A 13,232-nucleotide genomic window follows, 5' to 3' on the forward strand; every position below is an offset into this window, starting at 1 on the left:
CCAAATAAAATGTTTGTGTATAAAAATCAACGACTTGAGTCAAGATTCATGTTTTTTATTCTTCAAGAGTTCAAACAGAAACACAGACACACATGAATATGATAAAGAACTGTAAACTAAACTAAAACACTCACTGATGTGTTATAAATAATTATACCATGGTCTGGGTGAATCCTCGATTCTGATTGGCTGCGGGGTGTCCATTAAAAAGTGATAATGGACACCCATAAATAGTCCAGTCATTTTATGAGAAAAGGTTAAACAAATTGCAACAGAAGCAAACTCATCTGATTTTGTATCCTCAACATGTCCTGAGTGAGGGAAAAAAAAGCCCCGAAGAATCCCATTAGGGGAAAGTTTCGAAAAACACCCAAACATATCCCATTTATACGCATATAAAAAAAAAATTTTCACGTGTATAGGGTAAACTTTTTAACCTTTAGATATCTCCATGAAAATTACTGAGTTGATTACTTACATTAAGACAAACAAAAAATGTATTACAAGTTTTTTGAAATTCTTTGTTAACATGAGCAAATTTGCATAAATTTGCATAAATTCCACCGTTTTGACGGCACATGTATGAAGTTGCTATGGTGGTACCGGCATGAAAATTGGAATGAGTTGACTCCATCGGTCAACCGAGAAGTTGACCACTTTAAATTTCAAGATGACTGCAATTTTTCACAACAGCCACATCCTTAGTAGAGCAGGTATGACATGCTCCGTCTCTATTAATGCTCATGGGTAGCCTTGTGTTCCATTCCTTAAGTTTTTTAACTGTAATATCATATTACAGTTAAAAAATGTCTTGTTCAATCTTGTTAACATATTATATGTTAACAAGATTGAACAAGACATTTTCACTTGCTCTACTCAATGTTTAGATCAGGTGCTGTATGTATGCAAATTAGCTATACGTAATTGGATTATGCACTGTTGGCTCATGTCATACCTGCTCTACTAAGGATGTGGCTGTCGTGAAAAATTGCAGTCATCTTGAAATTTAAAGTGGTTTCTTGTCAGTTGACCGATGGAGTCAACTCATTCCAATTTTCATGCTGGTACCACCACAGCAACTTCATATATACATGTGCCGTCAAAATGGTGGAATTTATGCAAATTTATGCAAATGTATGCAAACACTAACAAAGAATTTCAAAAAACTTGTAATACATTTTTTGTTTGTCTTAATGTAAGTAATCAACTCAGTAATTTTCATGGAGATATCTAAAGGTTAAAAATTTTACCCTATACACGTGATTTTTTTTTTTTATATGCGTATAAATGGGATATGTTTGGGTGTTTTTCTAAACTTTCCCCTAATGGGATTCTTCAGGGCTTTTTTTCCCTCGCTCAGGACATGCTGAGAATACAAAATCAATTGAGTTTGCTTCTGTTGCAATTTGTTTAACGTTGACCCCTTTTTTGGCCTAAAATTACTGGACTAAAAGATGTTCCGGTCAAATTGCCTGATTACGTTCTAAATATTACTGCGCTGGCTCAAACGCTTGTTGGTAACCACGGCAACGGAAACTCGTCTCGGACCATAACAACTTTTTTTCAGCGCATCACGGCACTGGAGTCTGTAAACACACACATGCGGTAAGAAGCACTGGACCTCTGAAAAACTTTGTGTCACGTAACATTTGAGCCTATCAGGCTGTAGCAGAGTCACCATGGCAACACACTGCCGTCACAGCGGGTCCCTCTTTTTTTTCTTTCATCGCCGACGAGAGTTATTAAATAGTCCGCTCGGCTCAGCCGCTTAAAGGCCCCATGGCATGAAAAATGTGATTTAGGTTATTTTTTGGTGCTTGGGGAGGTCTCTGGGCCACGTATATACTGCCCCATGCATCAAACTGGTCATAAACGGAGAGACACACACCGCCCATTTGTAGGAACTGTCTCTTTAAGACGAGCAGATAGCACTTCCTCCTTTCTGTGATGTCACACACAAGGTAACTCCGCCCACCGTGACCAGTTGTTTTTTTTTCAATTTATATAAATGCAGCTTAGGTTTCAGTTACTTGCCTGTGATTGGCCCGACCACATGCCACTCTAAAACAGTCAGCCAATCAGAGGAGAGGTTCTCATTCTCTCTTCTGATTGGTCAAATGACCTGTGCCTGCTAGAGCTCCAGAAAGAGACAACAGAAAGGGGCAGTAGGAACCATATTAAGCAGATCACAGCTACTCAAAACCAATGATACATCTTGTTAGGGATATCAGCAGGTAAATAAACCCAGAGAAAAGTGCACAGCATGGGCCTTTAAAGAAAACTACATTAAATCATAAGTAATTGATTTAATATGTATTTATCTCGTAAGTGACCATGGTATAAGCGGGATAATGCCCTTCGAGGTGTCCGATTATCAGAGATTAAAGCAGAAGTAAGTGGTCCGGTCGTTTTCGCTAATGCTGCGTTCCAGGCAGGCTTTTGAAATCGTAAATTACAGCTTCAAGTCACAACTTACAACTTTGTAGCGTTCCAGGCAACCCACTCGTGTTTTTCCGACCTGTTTTACCGGTGAAAGTCACTATAACGGCCACTCGTAACTTCTGACCCGTGAACTCGTACCAGATCGAACTGGTACGACTTCACGGTCGGAAAAATACGAGTTTCCTTGAACGCACCATAACAGTCCTCGTCGCTACGTCACCACATTCACGGCGTCCCTTGGCTGCACACACAGCCCTGCATGCCGTTCTCTCTCCTCATTGGATAAAAACTGTAGGATACGATAAATGTTTTCTCTTCGGCTCAGAGCAGAGCAGAGGGACTGACAGACCCGTGTTTCAGTCCAAACACTCTATAGAAGTGATTGCTGTCGGAAGATATAACTATTTAAGACTTATATTAACACAAATATATCACTCACTTCTGCTTTAATGGACTTCGCGGAAGCAACCGTCCGACGCGACGTCGTCCATTAATTTCTGATAATGGACACCTCGTCGGGCATCATCCCTTACATTTACCGGTACAGCTCTGGAAATAATTAAGAGACGACTCCCAAAATGATCGGTTTCTCTGGTTTTACTATTTATAGTTATGTGTTGGAGTAAAATTCAAATTTTTTTATTTCTTATTCTATCACCGACAACGTTTCTCCCAAACTTAAAAAACAAAAATATTGTCATTTAGAGCTTTTATTGGCTAATGACTAAACTAGTCTAATAAAATATTCTTGCTGTGTTGTTTAGGAATAAATATGAACATGTTTTCTTTGCATTATTATTATTATTATTATTATTATTCAAGGTCAGAAAAGACTTGGTATTTCTGTTATTTAGACTAGTTTAGTCATTTTCAGCCAATAAAAGCTCTAAATGACAATATCTTTATTTCAATTTTGGGAGAAATGTTGTCGGTATAGTTGATAGAATAAAACAAAACAAAAAAATAATTGAATTTTACTCAAACACATAGCTATAAATAGTAAAACCAGAGAAACCGATCATTTTGGGAGTGGTCTCTTAATTTTTTCCAGAGCTGTATATAGTTATGACATCAATAAAAAGCAAAGAAAACGTAAAGACCGATCCAACGTGACACATTAAATAAACTAAACTTCAACAATTAAAGCAGGATTTACAGCCTAAATAAAACAGTAAAGAAAGAGTTCATAAGAAACAAAACAAAAAGATCAAATAAATGAAGTTAAATGCAGAAAATAACTGGGTGTAATGTAATGTTTTATTTTCATTGAGGAAGAAAAGTATTATTTCTCTGACACAATCTCAACTTTTTTGCACATTTTTTGTCAATCTAATCTATACTCAACATCCCATAATAACAAGGTGAAAACAAAGAGACATTTCTATCAATTAAACACATGAATCTCTCATTTGTCTCTTTTCTTTAATTATTCTCTTATTTTGTCACTGTGTGTATTTCAAAATAAAACCATGTAGAGTCATGTAGAAACAGGAACTCCTGCGTGGACTTTCAAAATAAAAGCGCAGTGATATGAGGGCTGCAGGCTGAGACCAGTGTGTGTGAAGCTTCTTCTGCAGCTTTAAAGGATCAAACCAAACTGGACCTGAATGGGCTTCATCATCATCATCATCATCATCAGTGGACAGGAAACAGGAAGTGAGGTCACAGACTGATTTTTCTTTTTTTTAACTTCAATCTTTATTGAAATTGGCTTTCTTGTTCGTCAGTCCTGTTAGTGTTTCAAAGAACATCCTCATTTCATTTTTAAATTGGTGGATATTGGGTTTCCTATCAGTCCATTTGCATTTATGAATAAAGAATCTAACCATATCATGTAATAATAATAAGGTTTAACAAAAATACTTGACTTTGTATTGGTCCATATCTTTTTTCTTTTTTTTTTTTCAAAATAAAAAATAATATCCCTTTTTTGTTTTAGTCCATGTTGTTTTAGTGTCAAACTGTCTGAAGGAGGAGGAGGAGGAACACTGAGGGATGCTCCTCCTCCTCCTCCTCCTCCTCCTTCATTCAGCCACTCATGAGCTCTGACCCAGATTCTCCTGACGAGAAGAGGAGGAGGAGGAGGAAGAGGAGGAGGAAGAGGAGGAGGAAGAAGAGTGTGTGTGTTAGACAGTAGCCTACTAATACTATGCAGTAGAAATACTCCATTACAAATTAAAGCCTGTGTTGACTGTTACAGTGTTACACATATTATATAATATTGATATTACATTATAGATAGATAGATAGATAGATAGATAGATAGATAGATAGATAGATAGATAGATAGATAGATAGATAGATAGATAGAGAAAAAAGAGGCAGAGAGAGGGGTATGATACTGTAGATGGAAAGAGATAGAGAAGGGTAGACAGAAAGCAAAGAAGCAAGTAAAAAGACAGAGAAAGGGGTAGAAAGAAAGAAAGAAAGAGGGGGAGAGATAGATAGAAAGAGATACATAGATAGCAATAGAAAGGGGAAGAAAGAAAGAAAGCAAGAAGTAGAAAAGATGCAGAGAGGGTAGAAAGAAAGAAAGAGGGGGATGATAGATAGATAGATAGATAGATAGATAGATAGATAGATAGATAGATAGATACAGATAGATAGATAGACATATAGATAGATAGATACCATAGATAGATAGATAGATAGATAGTTAGATACCATAGATAGATAGATAGATAGATAGATAGATAGATAGATAGATAGATAGATAGATAGATAGATAGATAGATAGATAGAATGAAGATAGATAGTTAGATAGAATGAAGATAGATAGATAGATACAGATAGATAGTTAGATAGAATGAAGATAGATGGATAGATAGATAGATAGATAGATAGATAGATAGATAGATAGATAGATAGATAGATAGATAGATAGATAGATAGATAGATACAGATAGATAGTTAGATAGAATGAAGATAGATAGATAGATAGATAGATAGATAGATAGATAGATAGATAGATAGATAGATAGATAGATAGATAGATAGATAGATAGATAGATAGATAGATACAGGAGATAGATAGATAGATAGATAGATAGATAGATAGATAGATAGATAGATAGATAGATAGATAGATACAGGAGATAGATAGATAGATAGATAGATAGATAGATAGATAGATAGATAGATAGATAGATAGATAGATAGATAGATAGATAGATAGATAGATAGATAGATAGATAGATACAGGATATAGATAGATAGATAGATAGATAGGCCTAGATAGATAGATAGATAGATAGATAGATAGATAGATAGATAGATAGATAGATAGATAGATAGATAGATAGATAGATAGATAGATAGATTTATACTTTCTAAAATTAATAGTTTTATCTACAGTTGTGTTGTTTTGACTCCTCTGGGCCACCGTAGCTTTGACTCTGTGTTTTATTTTGTGTTTTCAGGGAACAGGGTCTATCATACTGTGCTTTTGCTTTTTGTTTTGTCCAGTGGCTCCTCCGGGCCACCGTAGATTTGGTGTTATTGGTGTATTCTAACAGTTTATATGACATTTATATATATTTTTTGTTAACAGTTGTTTAGCCGTAGCTCGGTCTGTAATGATCCATCTCAGCGGTTCTGACGGTCTGACCCTTCACCCAGACCTGGTCCTCAGGTGACCCACATCACCACGGCTCTGTGTGTGTGTGTGTGTGTGTGTGTGTGTGTGTGTGTGTGTGTGTGTGTGTGTGTGTGTGTGTGTCTGCATACGGGTGTGGGTGTCTCCGCTGGGGGCGGCATCGAGCAGGGGCCGTTGCTGCTGCTGCTGCTGGTTGATGCTGAGGAAGCAGCAGCTGAGGAGGAGAGAAGCTCCGACTTCCTGCCTCCTCCTCTCTCCTCCTCTGCGGGAGGCTGAGGCTCTGCTACCGGCCACGACCCGAGCGACAAGCCGCTGCTGAGGAGAAACAAACACACAAACCCTCCGTGCAATAGACCCACAACCAGGACCAGGACCAGGACCAGGACCAGGACCAGGACCAGGACCAGGACTAGGACCGGCTGCAGCTGCGGCGACAAGCGGCCTCGGAGCGGCCCAGACTCGGGTTGTTCACCGCAGCTGCTCCCCGGCGCTGCCTCCTCTCCTCCCCGGGACAAGGAGCAGCAGCAGCCGCACAGCGCGACGGAGCAGCCGGCCTCATGGCCTTCATCATCACCAGCATCTTCTTCTTCAGCAGCAGCCGCTAAGAGGAGCAGCAGGAGAACAGGAGGAGGAGAACCGAACAGGAGAAGGAGCAGGAGGAGGAGGAGTAAGCCGTGCATGGTGCCTTGCAGCCGGAGGGAGCAGCGGAGCAGCAGCCGCAGCAGCAGCCGGACATGGCGGTCCTCAAGCTGGCAGAGCAGGTAGCTACTAGCCGCTGTTAGCTCAGTTCACTTAGCCTCGGAGGGACCGGCTGGTTGGTGTGTTTGTTTGTTTGTTTGTTTGAACGTCTCTCTGCTTGTCTTGTCTTTGTGTTTCCGGTCAAACGGAGACGTGATTAAACCTCCAGACCGACGGTCCTCTAGACCTGCAGCAGCCGGGCACCGAGCCCCGGGCCCCGGGTCACAGGGCTGCGGGGAACCGGCTGCTGCAGCCCGGGTGTCAGAGTAGAGACAGTGTCGGAGGGTTCGGTTCGGTTTAAAATCTATTAAGTCTCGTTAAAATACACACAGACATGTAAAGGCTACTTCCTGTTTTGTCCTTCCGCACACACACACATGCACGCACATATACACATGCACACATACAGATGTTGTGCAGCTCAGCAGCTGCTCAGGTAGCTGCTCTCACCTGGACCTGAGCCTCCAGCCTCTGGTCCTGTCTTCACACCTCCACAGCCTCTCTTCACTCTGATTATCTGGCTTCATGCACAGCTCCACTACTTCCTGAACTTAAACAAGCTCCTTTATTTCCTGTCTTAGATTATGAGACAAACGGATGAATCCAAGTGTGTCTGACTCTGACCTCAGTCGTCACAACATTGGTCAGACACACCTGGATTCATCAGTTTGTCCAATAATGTAAGACAGGAAATAAAGGAGCTTGTTTAAGTTCAGGAAGTAGTGGAGCTGTGCATGAAGCCTATTATTGACAAGATAGATTAAAGCAGAAGTAGGCGATCCGGTGGTTTTGGCTAACTTCCTGTCAGCTGATGGAGTTAGCAGTCCCAGCCCTCGTCCCTACGTCACCACATTCACGCGCATCCCTTGGCTGCACACACAGAGAGGACTGCCCCTTTATGCCGTTCTCTCTCCTCATTGGATAAAGGTTGTAGGATACAAGGAAAGTTTTCTCTTCGGCTCAGAGCAGAGTGACTGACAGACCCGTGTTTCAGACCAAACACTCTATGTAAGTGATTGCTGTCGGAAGACACAACTATTTAAGACTTATATTAACACAAACATTCACCTTACTTTTGCTTTAATCTGCTCATTAAAGGGACAACGAGGAGTTTTCTCCGTCGGCAGAACGAAAAATTCCGCGACAATAAAAAAGTCTCATATTAATGTGGATGAATCTACGTCACCACTTGTTAATGGTCCATTTTAGATGAATATATGGTTTTGTCTCTATGGTTATTTTGTTATTATTAGTGGTGGTGGAAATGCTGGGCGAGCCGACCAGCGTTTCTTTACTTTCGGTTTCGTGGCGAGTCATGAGAATAACGCCGCCGAATCTCCGTTTATGGTGGGAACTACGACGGTATGTGATCGTCTTCCAACCTCTGACTTTAATTCTTGATGAATGAAAACATGAGTCTGTCTTGCGCCGGTCAAAGAATTTCACGGTGCGGAGGCTCATAAATGTAGTGTGGAAACACTTCGCTTTTCCAAAACTCCTCGTTGTCCCTTTAATTATTCCCATTAATTGATTGGACATGGCAGCATCCTCCTGAGTCACGATTTATTATTGAATTATTGTGTCTGTGACTGTTGCTCTGACGACCGACGTCATTAAAATATGTTAATTTAGGCAAATAAAAGTAGAAACAACCACAGTTTGAACTAAAACTGTTGATCATTAGCTCCGCCCCCTCTACAACAGGAAGTGAACCGTTATTATCCAATCATACGCTGACAGTGAAACACTCACAGTGACTGTTTAGTTCTACTTCCTACATCTTGCAAATGCTTCATGCAAATACTTTCTGTTCTTCTACTGCAGTCAGCTCCTTAGTTAACCGGTTAGCCCCGCCCCCTTTCTGCAGCTTTAACCGGTTAGCCACGCCCTCTTTCTGTAGTTTCCATAGTGAGTCAGTGAGTTCAGTCTGAAAACAAAAGATCTCCTCTAGAGAAGATGTCAACACCTGTTCAGGTCACAACATAACTCAACATAACTTGTTCGACCTGCTGCTCGTCTCCTAAAGGGGGCGGAGTCACATGACACAGATACAGGAAGTAATCGGAGAAACAACTTCTCCTTTAAAGGGATACGCCAACATTTTTTTTTCATGTCTTGCCTCACTCCCGAGTCCATGACCAGCAGATAGACACCATCCTTTCAACTGTGCGTGCAGTAACAAGGGAGATAGAGCCGTATCGCCAGTAATTAGCTTAGCTCAAATGCTGGAAGTGTACAGGTAGTGTTAGCCTGCCTCCACCTAAAGTCGCTAATGAGCTTAGCTCAAATGCTGGAAGTGTATAGGTAGTGTTAGCCTGCCTCCTACCTAAAGTCGCTAATTAGCTTAGCTCAAATGCTGGAAGTGTATAGGTAGTGTTTTTTTTTTTATTATTATTATAACCTTTATTTATTCTCGAGAGACATTGAGGTTGCCCTCATTTTCAATGTCGTCGAGTTTACAACGCAGTTTAAAAATATTGACAGTGGTTACAGTCATTTGAAGTGATTACAACCAATGTACACTTAACAAGAAACAAGAAACACAATCATCTGAAACAGTTACAAATGGAAACACAGTTATTCATGACCAAGTACCTAAACTCACTGAGTGAAGGGAGCGCGTCCAATCTCAGGATGTGCTGTAACGCGTTCCAAGAGCTAGGGGCATCATAACAAAAAGCAGTCTTGCCAATTGACCCCTTGCACGTGACGTCACGTTCCACTCGCGATAGCTCCGGACGCCATGATGGACGGCAAAAGAACAGTGAACGTCAATGTAATTGAATGGGCGCGTTATAGTTTTGTGACATACCGTGGTTGTAGGGTTTCCCCTCCTTTTCCACTGAGCTGGTTCCAGTGCTGGTTCGGAGCCAGAGCCTGACTAGCACCGGTTCTTTGCTTTTCCACCGCTTAAAAACCGGTTATTGGTTCTTAAAACTGGTCTGAAGCACCAACTCCTTGCTGGTTTAGAGCTAAGAACCAGGGCTGGCCACTGGCAGCGGGGTTACATGAACAACAGGACCAGTGTGAAGATATACAGACACGTTATCGATGCCATTATAAGTTAGTTTATCTACAGTGTATAGTCGATGTAAACACAGTTGAAGCTAACTAGCTGAGCTACATGCTGTGGCTAACAACAGCTAACGCTCGTAGTAAACATAGCACCGTCACAACGTAGTTGCCGCCGTCGGATCGCGCCGATTACAACGAAGACGGCTTCCCGTTTTCTTTTATTTTTCAGCCGGCTTTAATCAGAGAATGATCACTAATTATACAGACGTCGGGTCAGGTCTTCAACACCCACGGGTCGGACCAGGTTTTACTTTCCAGGTCTGTTAACTGTAGTTAGCAGCAGCAAAGACAGCAGCAGCTGCTGTATGGGGAGTGTGGCACTGACTTGACGTTAACTCCTTAGCAGTGGAAAAAGCACAGAAAACTGAGATATTCTACGGTGAATAACAAAAAAACAAACGGATTATTGCAACGGGTGTGTAGATATTCTATTTAAAATAAGTGATAATGCTGTAAGGTTGTAGTGTGAAGTGATCGAGCCACATTGTTGGACGGCACCCATACAGTCCATAGACAGTACATTATCACTGAGCACTTTCTGCCGTCCGTCATGGTGTCGCCTCTCGCGTCACGTTCTAATTGTGACGTAGCTGCAAGGGGTCAATACTAGTAAAGACTCGAGGAACTTTGAGTAGCAGTAGTTCAGCCGAACGGGTCCTGTAAGTACCAGAGTTCCATTCCAACATATTTGCTACATACAGTGGTAATTTGCCTGTAAGAGCCTTAAAAATATATAAAAACCAGTGCCTCTTGCGCCTTTCCTCAAGAGAAGGCCAACCAACTTTTCCATACAAAACACAGTGGTGAGTATCATATTTATCACCCGTGATAAATCTTAGAGCTGAATGATAGACTGCATCTAGACGTTTCAGAGTTGAGGCAGCAGCATGTCTATAGATGATATCACCATAATCGATGACGGACATAAACACATGACATGTTAGCCTGCCTCCTACCTAAAGTCGCTAATTAGCTTAGCTCAAACACTAGAAGTGTATGGGTAGTGTTAGCCTGCCTCCTACCTAAAGTCGCTAATTAGCTTAGCTCAAACACTGGAAGTGTATGGGTAGTGTTAGCCTGCCTCCTACCTAAAGTCGCTAATTAGCTTAGCTCAAACACTAGAAGTGTATGGGTAGTGTTAGCCTGTCTCCTACCCGAGCCGAAATCAGCAGTCAGAAGCTGATTTCATTTTAGCTCTAAACTCTGTAAATATATCACTTTATCTACATTTCAAACATGTTTAGGTGAGACAGTAGCCGTTTAGATCAGCAGCGTGTCGTTAATTTGTCTAAATACCAGCTGTTTACAATTTTGTTTGGACGAATTCGGCGCTACTCGAGCTAGCCGTTGTGACCAACGCACTTCCGGTTACTTTCACAAAATAAAACACCCGTTGCCCTTTACATACAGAAAACCACGACGGTAGAATTTGTGCTTTTACTTTGAAATAGGAAGCTAACCTACCCTCGATGTAGCTAGCTTGAACCAAAATAAAGCGTCTTTGCTTGAACCCTCCGTTTTGACCGATCTCGTCCCGTTAGCGGCATTTGACCGCTCAAGATGCCTTACCGGAGAGTTTTGTCAGCTCTGAGACGAAGATCGGCCCGCTGGTTTCCGTTTAGAGTTGCTGAAGAGTTTCTCTGATGACTTTAGGTGGAGGCAGGCTAACACTACCCATACACTTCCAGTGTTTGAGCTAAGCTAATTAGTGACTTTAGGTGGAGGCAGGCTAACACTACCCATACACTTCCAGTGTTTGAGCTAAGCTAATTAGCGACTTTAGGTAGGAGGCAGGCTAACACTACCCATACACTTCCAGTGTTTGAGCTAAGCTAATTAGTGACTTTAGGTGGAGGCAGGCTAACACTACCCATACACTTCCAGCGTTTGAGCTAAACTAATTACGGGCGATACGGCTCTATCTCCCTTGTTACTGCACACACAGTCGAAAGGATGGTGTCTATCTGCTTGTCATGGACTCGGGAGTGAGGCAAGACATGAAGAAAAATAAAATGTTGGCATATCCCTTTACGAGACAGTTGGAGAAAGGAGGCAGCCCACTGTTACTTCCTGAAAAACGGTAATTAATTAACTGTAAACGTCTTAGTAATGCACTAAAACAAAGGGGAAAAAAATAAAATCAAAGTTCTTTTTATTTCTAGGTTATCATGATGTTATTTTACTGGAGATCAAATTGTGCCGTTTGTGGCCCCTGAACTGACATGAGTGTGACAGCGCTGGTTTTAAATCGATCTGAAACCATTTTATCAGTTCAGTATTGATCGTCCAACAGTCTGACGTCAACATGGTGAAAAATAAAAACCTTCATTTGTTGAAGCAGCTGGTTCTGGTTTCACTGCTGCAGTCAGACGACAGAAGTTCAGAGATGAAAATATGAATTTAACATTTAAACTGAGATCAAATTCATCTTTTTTCTGCTCAATAACATCATTACTGGGTGTTTTTTTAACAACTTTATTAACAACAAGAGTATACACAGGACTGAATACAGTTAGATGAAATAAGTGTATACAACATTAATACACAACCAAACCATCATAAATACGCCAGGGGATGACAGTCACAGCAAGACAGAAAAAACATAAACTTAAATAAATATTTTGTAAAGCTTACAAAGATCATACGTTTTAACAGCTTTTTTATTCTCACAATCACAGAGGGAGGAGGAGATATATTGACCAACATATGCAGACAGTTCCAAGAAGTTTGGCTTTAGACTTTAAATTTAGACTTATGTATATAACATTTGGATAAAATAATTAACAAATTAATCATATAAAAATGAGAATTTAGTTTTTTATCATATTCAGTGTAGCCAAACAAAACATTTTTCCAGCATAAATTAAACTGGGGATGAATATGATCGCTGATAAAGCGTCTTCTATATTCTCTACTCTGTCTGGTCTCTTCCTCATCCTGTAAAATCAAAGATGTCCGACCTCGTTCCGCTGCAGAGGAAACTCTTGAGTCAGCGTTGCAACGTGAAATAAGTTTTACTTTTTGGTGCTTTGACCTGGAGCAGATGAACTCTGAGTGACGTCCAAACAAAAAAAACACAAAATAAAAGTTCCTTTTTAACGTTTTAGTCCCCGAGGCGTCGACTCTGATACGAGCTCAGAGAGAGAGAAGGAGCTTTTTGTTCCATCACATGAGCTTCTTCCTCAGTGTGAACACAGCGTCACGGTGTCTGCTGAACACCACCACCATCACCATCATCATTATTATCATTAAACTGTTTGGTTTAGTTTAGTTTGGTTTAGTTTAGTTCTGTCTTTATACTAAACTAAACTGTTTAGTTTAGTTTAGTTCTGTCTTTATACTAAACTAAACTGTTTAGTTTAGTTTAGTATAAAGACAGAAC

The 13,232-nt window shown here is 40.7% G+C and overlaps 1 protein-coding gene across 3 annotated transcripts in view; it reads left to right on the forward strand.

Annotated features, from left to right (window-relative positions):
- Positions 1–6,255: 6,255 nt before the first annotated feature.
- Positions 6,256–13,232, forward strand: part of ankrd44 (ankyrin repeat domain 44) — a 54,238-nt gene continuing 47,261 nt past the window's right edge. For all 3 annotated transcript variants that reach the window (XM_083996382.1, XM_083996383.1, XM_083996384.1), the window contains exon 1: positions 6,256–6,798. In XM_083996382.1, the coding sequence (XP_083852508.1) occupies positions 6,772–6,798 (27 nt within the window). In that variant the 5' untranslated portion in view covers positions 6,256–6,771. The remainder of the gene's footprint in view (positions 6,799–13,232) is intronic.

This window comes from Trachurus trachurus (assembly GCF_905171665.1).
Source record: "Trachurus trachurus genome assembly, chromosome: 21".
NCBI lineage: Eukaryota > Metazoa > Chordata > Actinopteri > Carangiformes > Carangidae > Trachurus > Trachurus trachurus.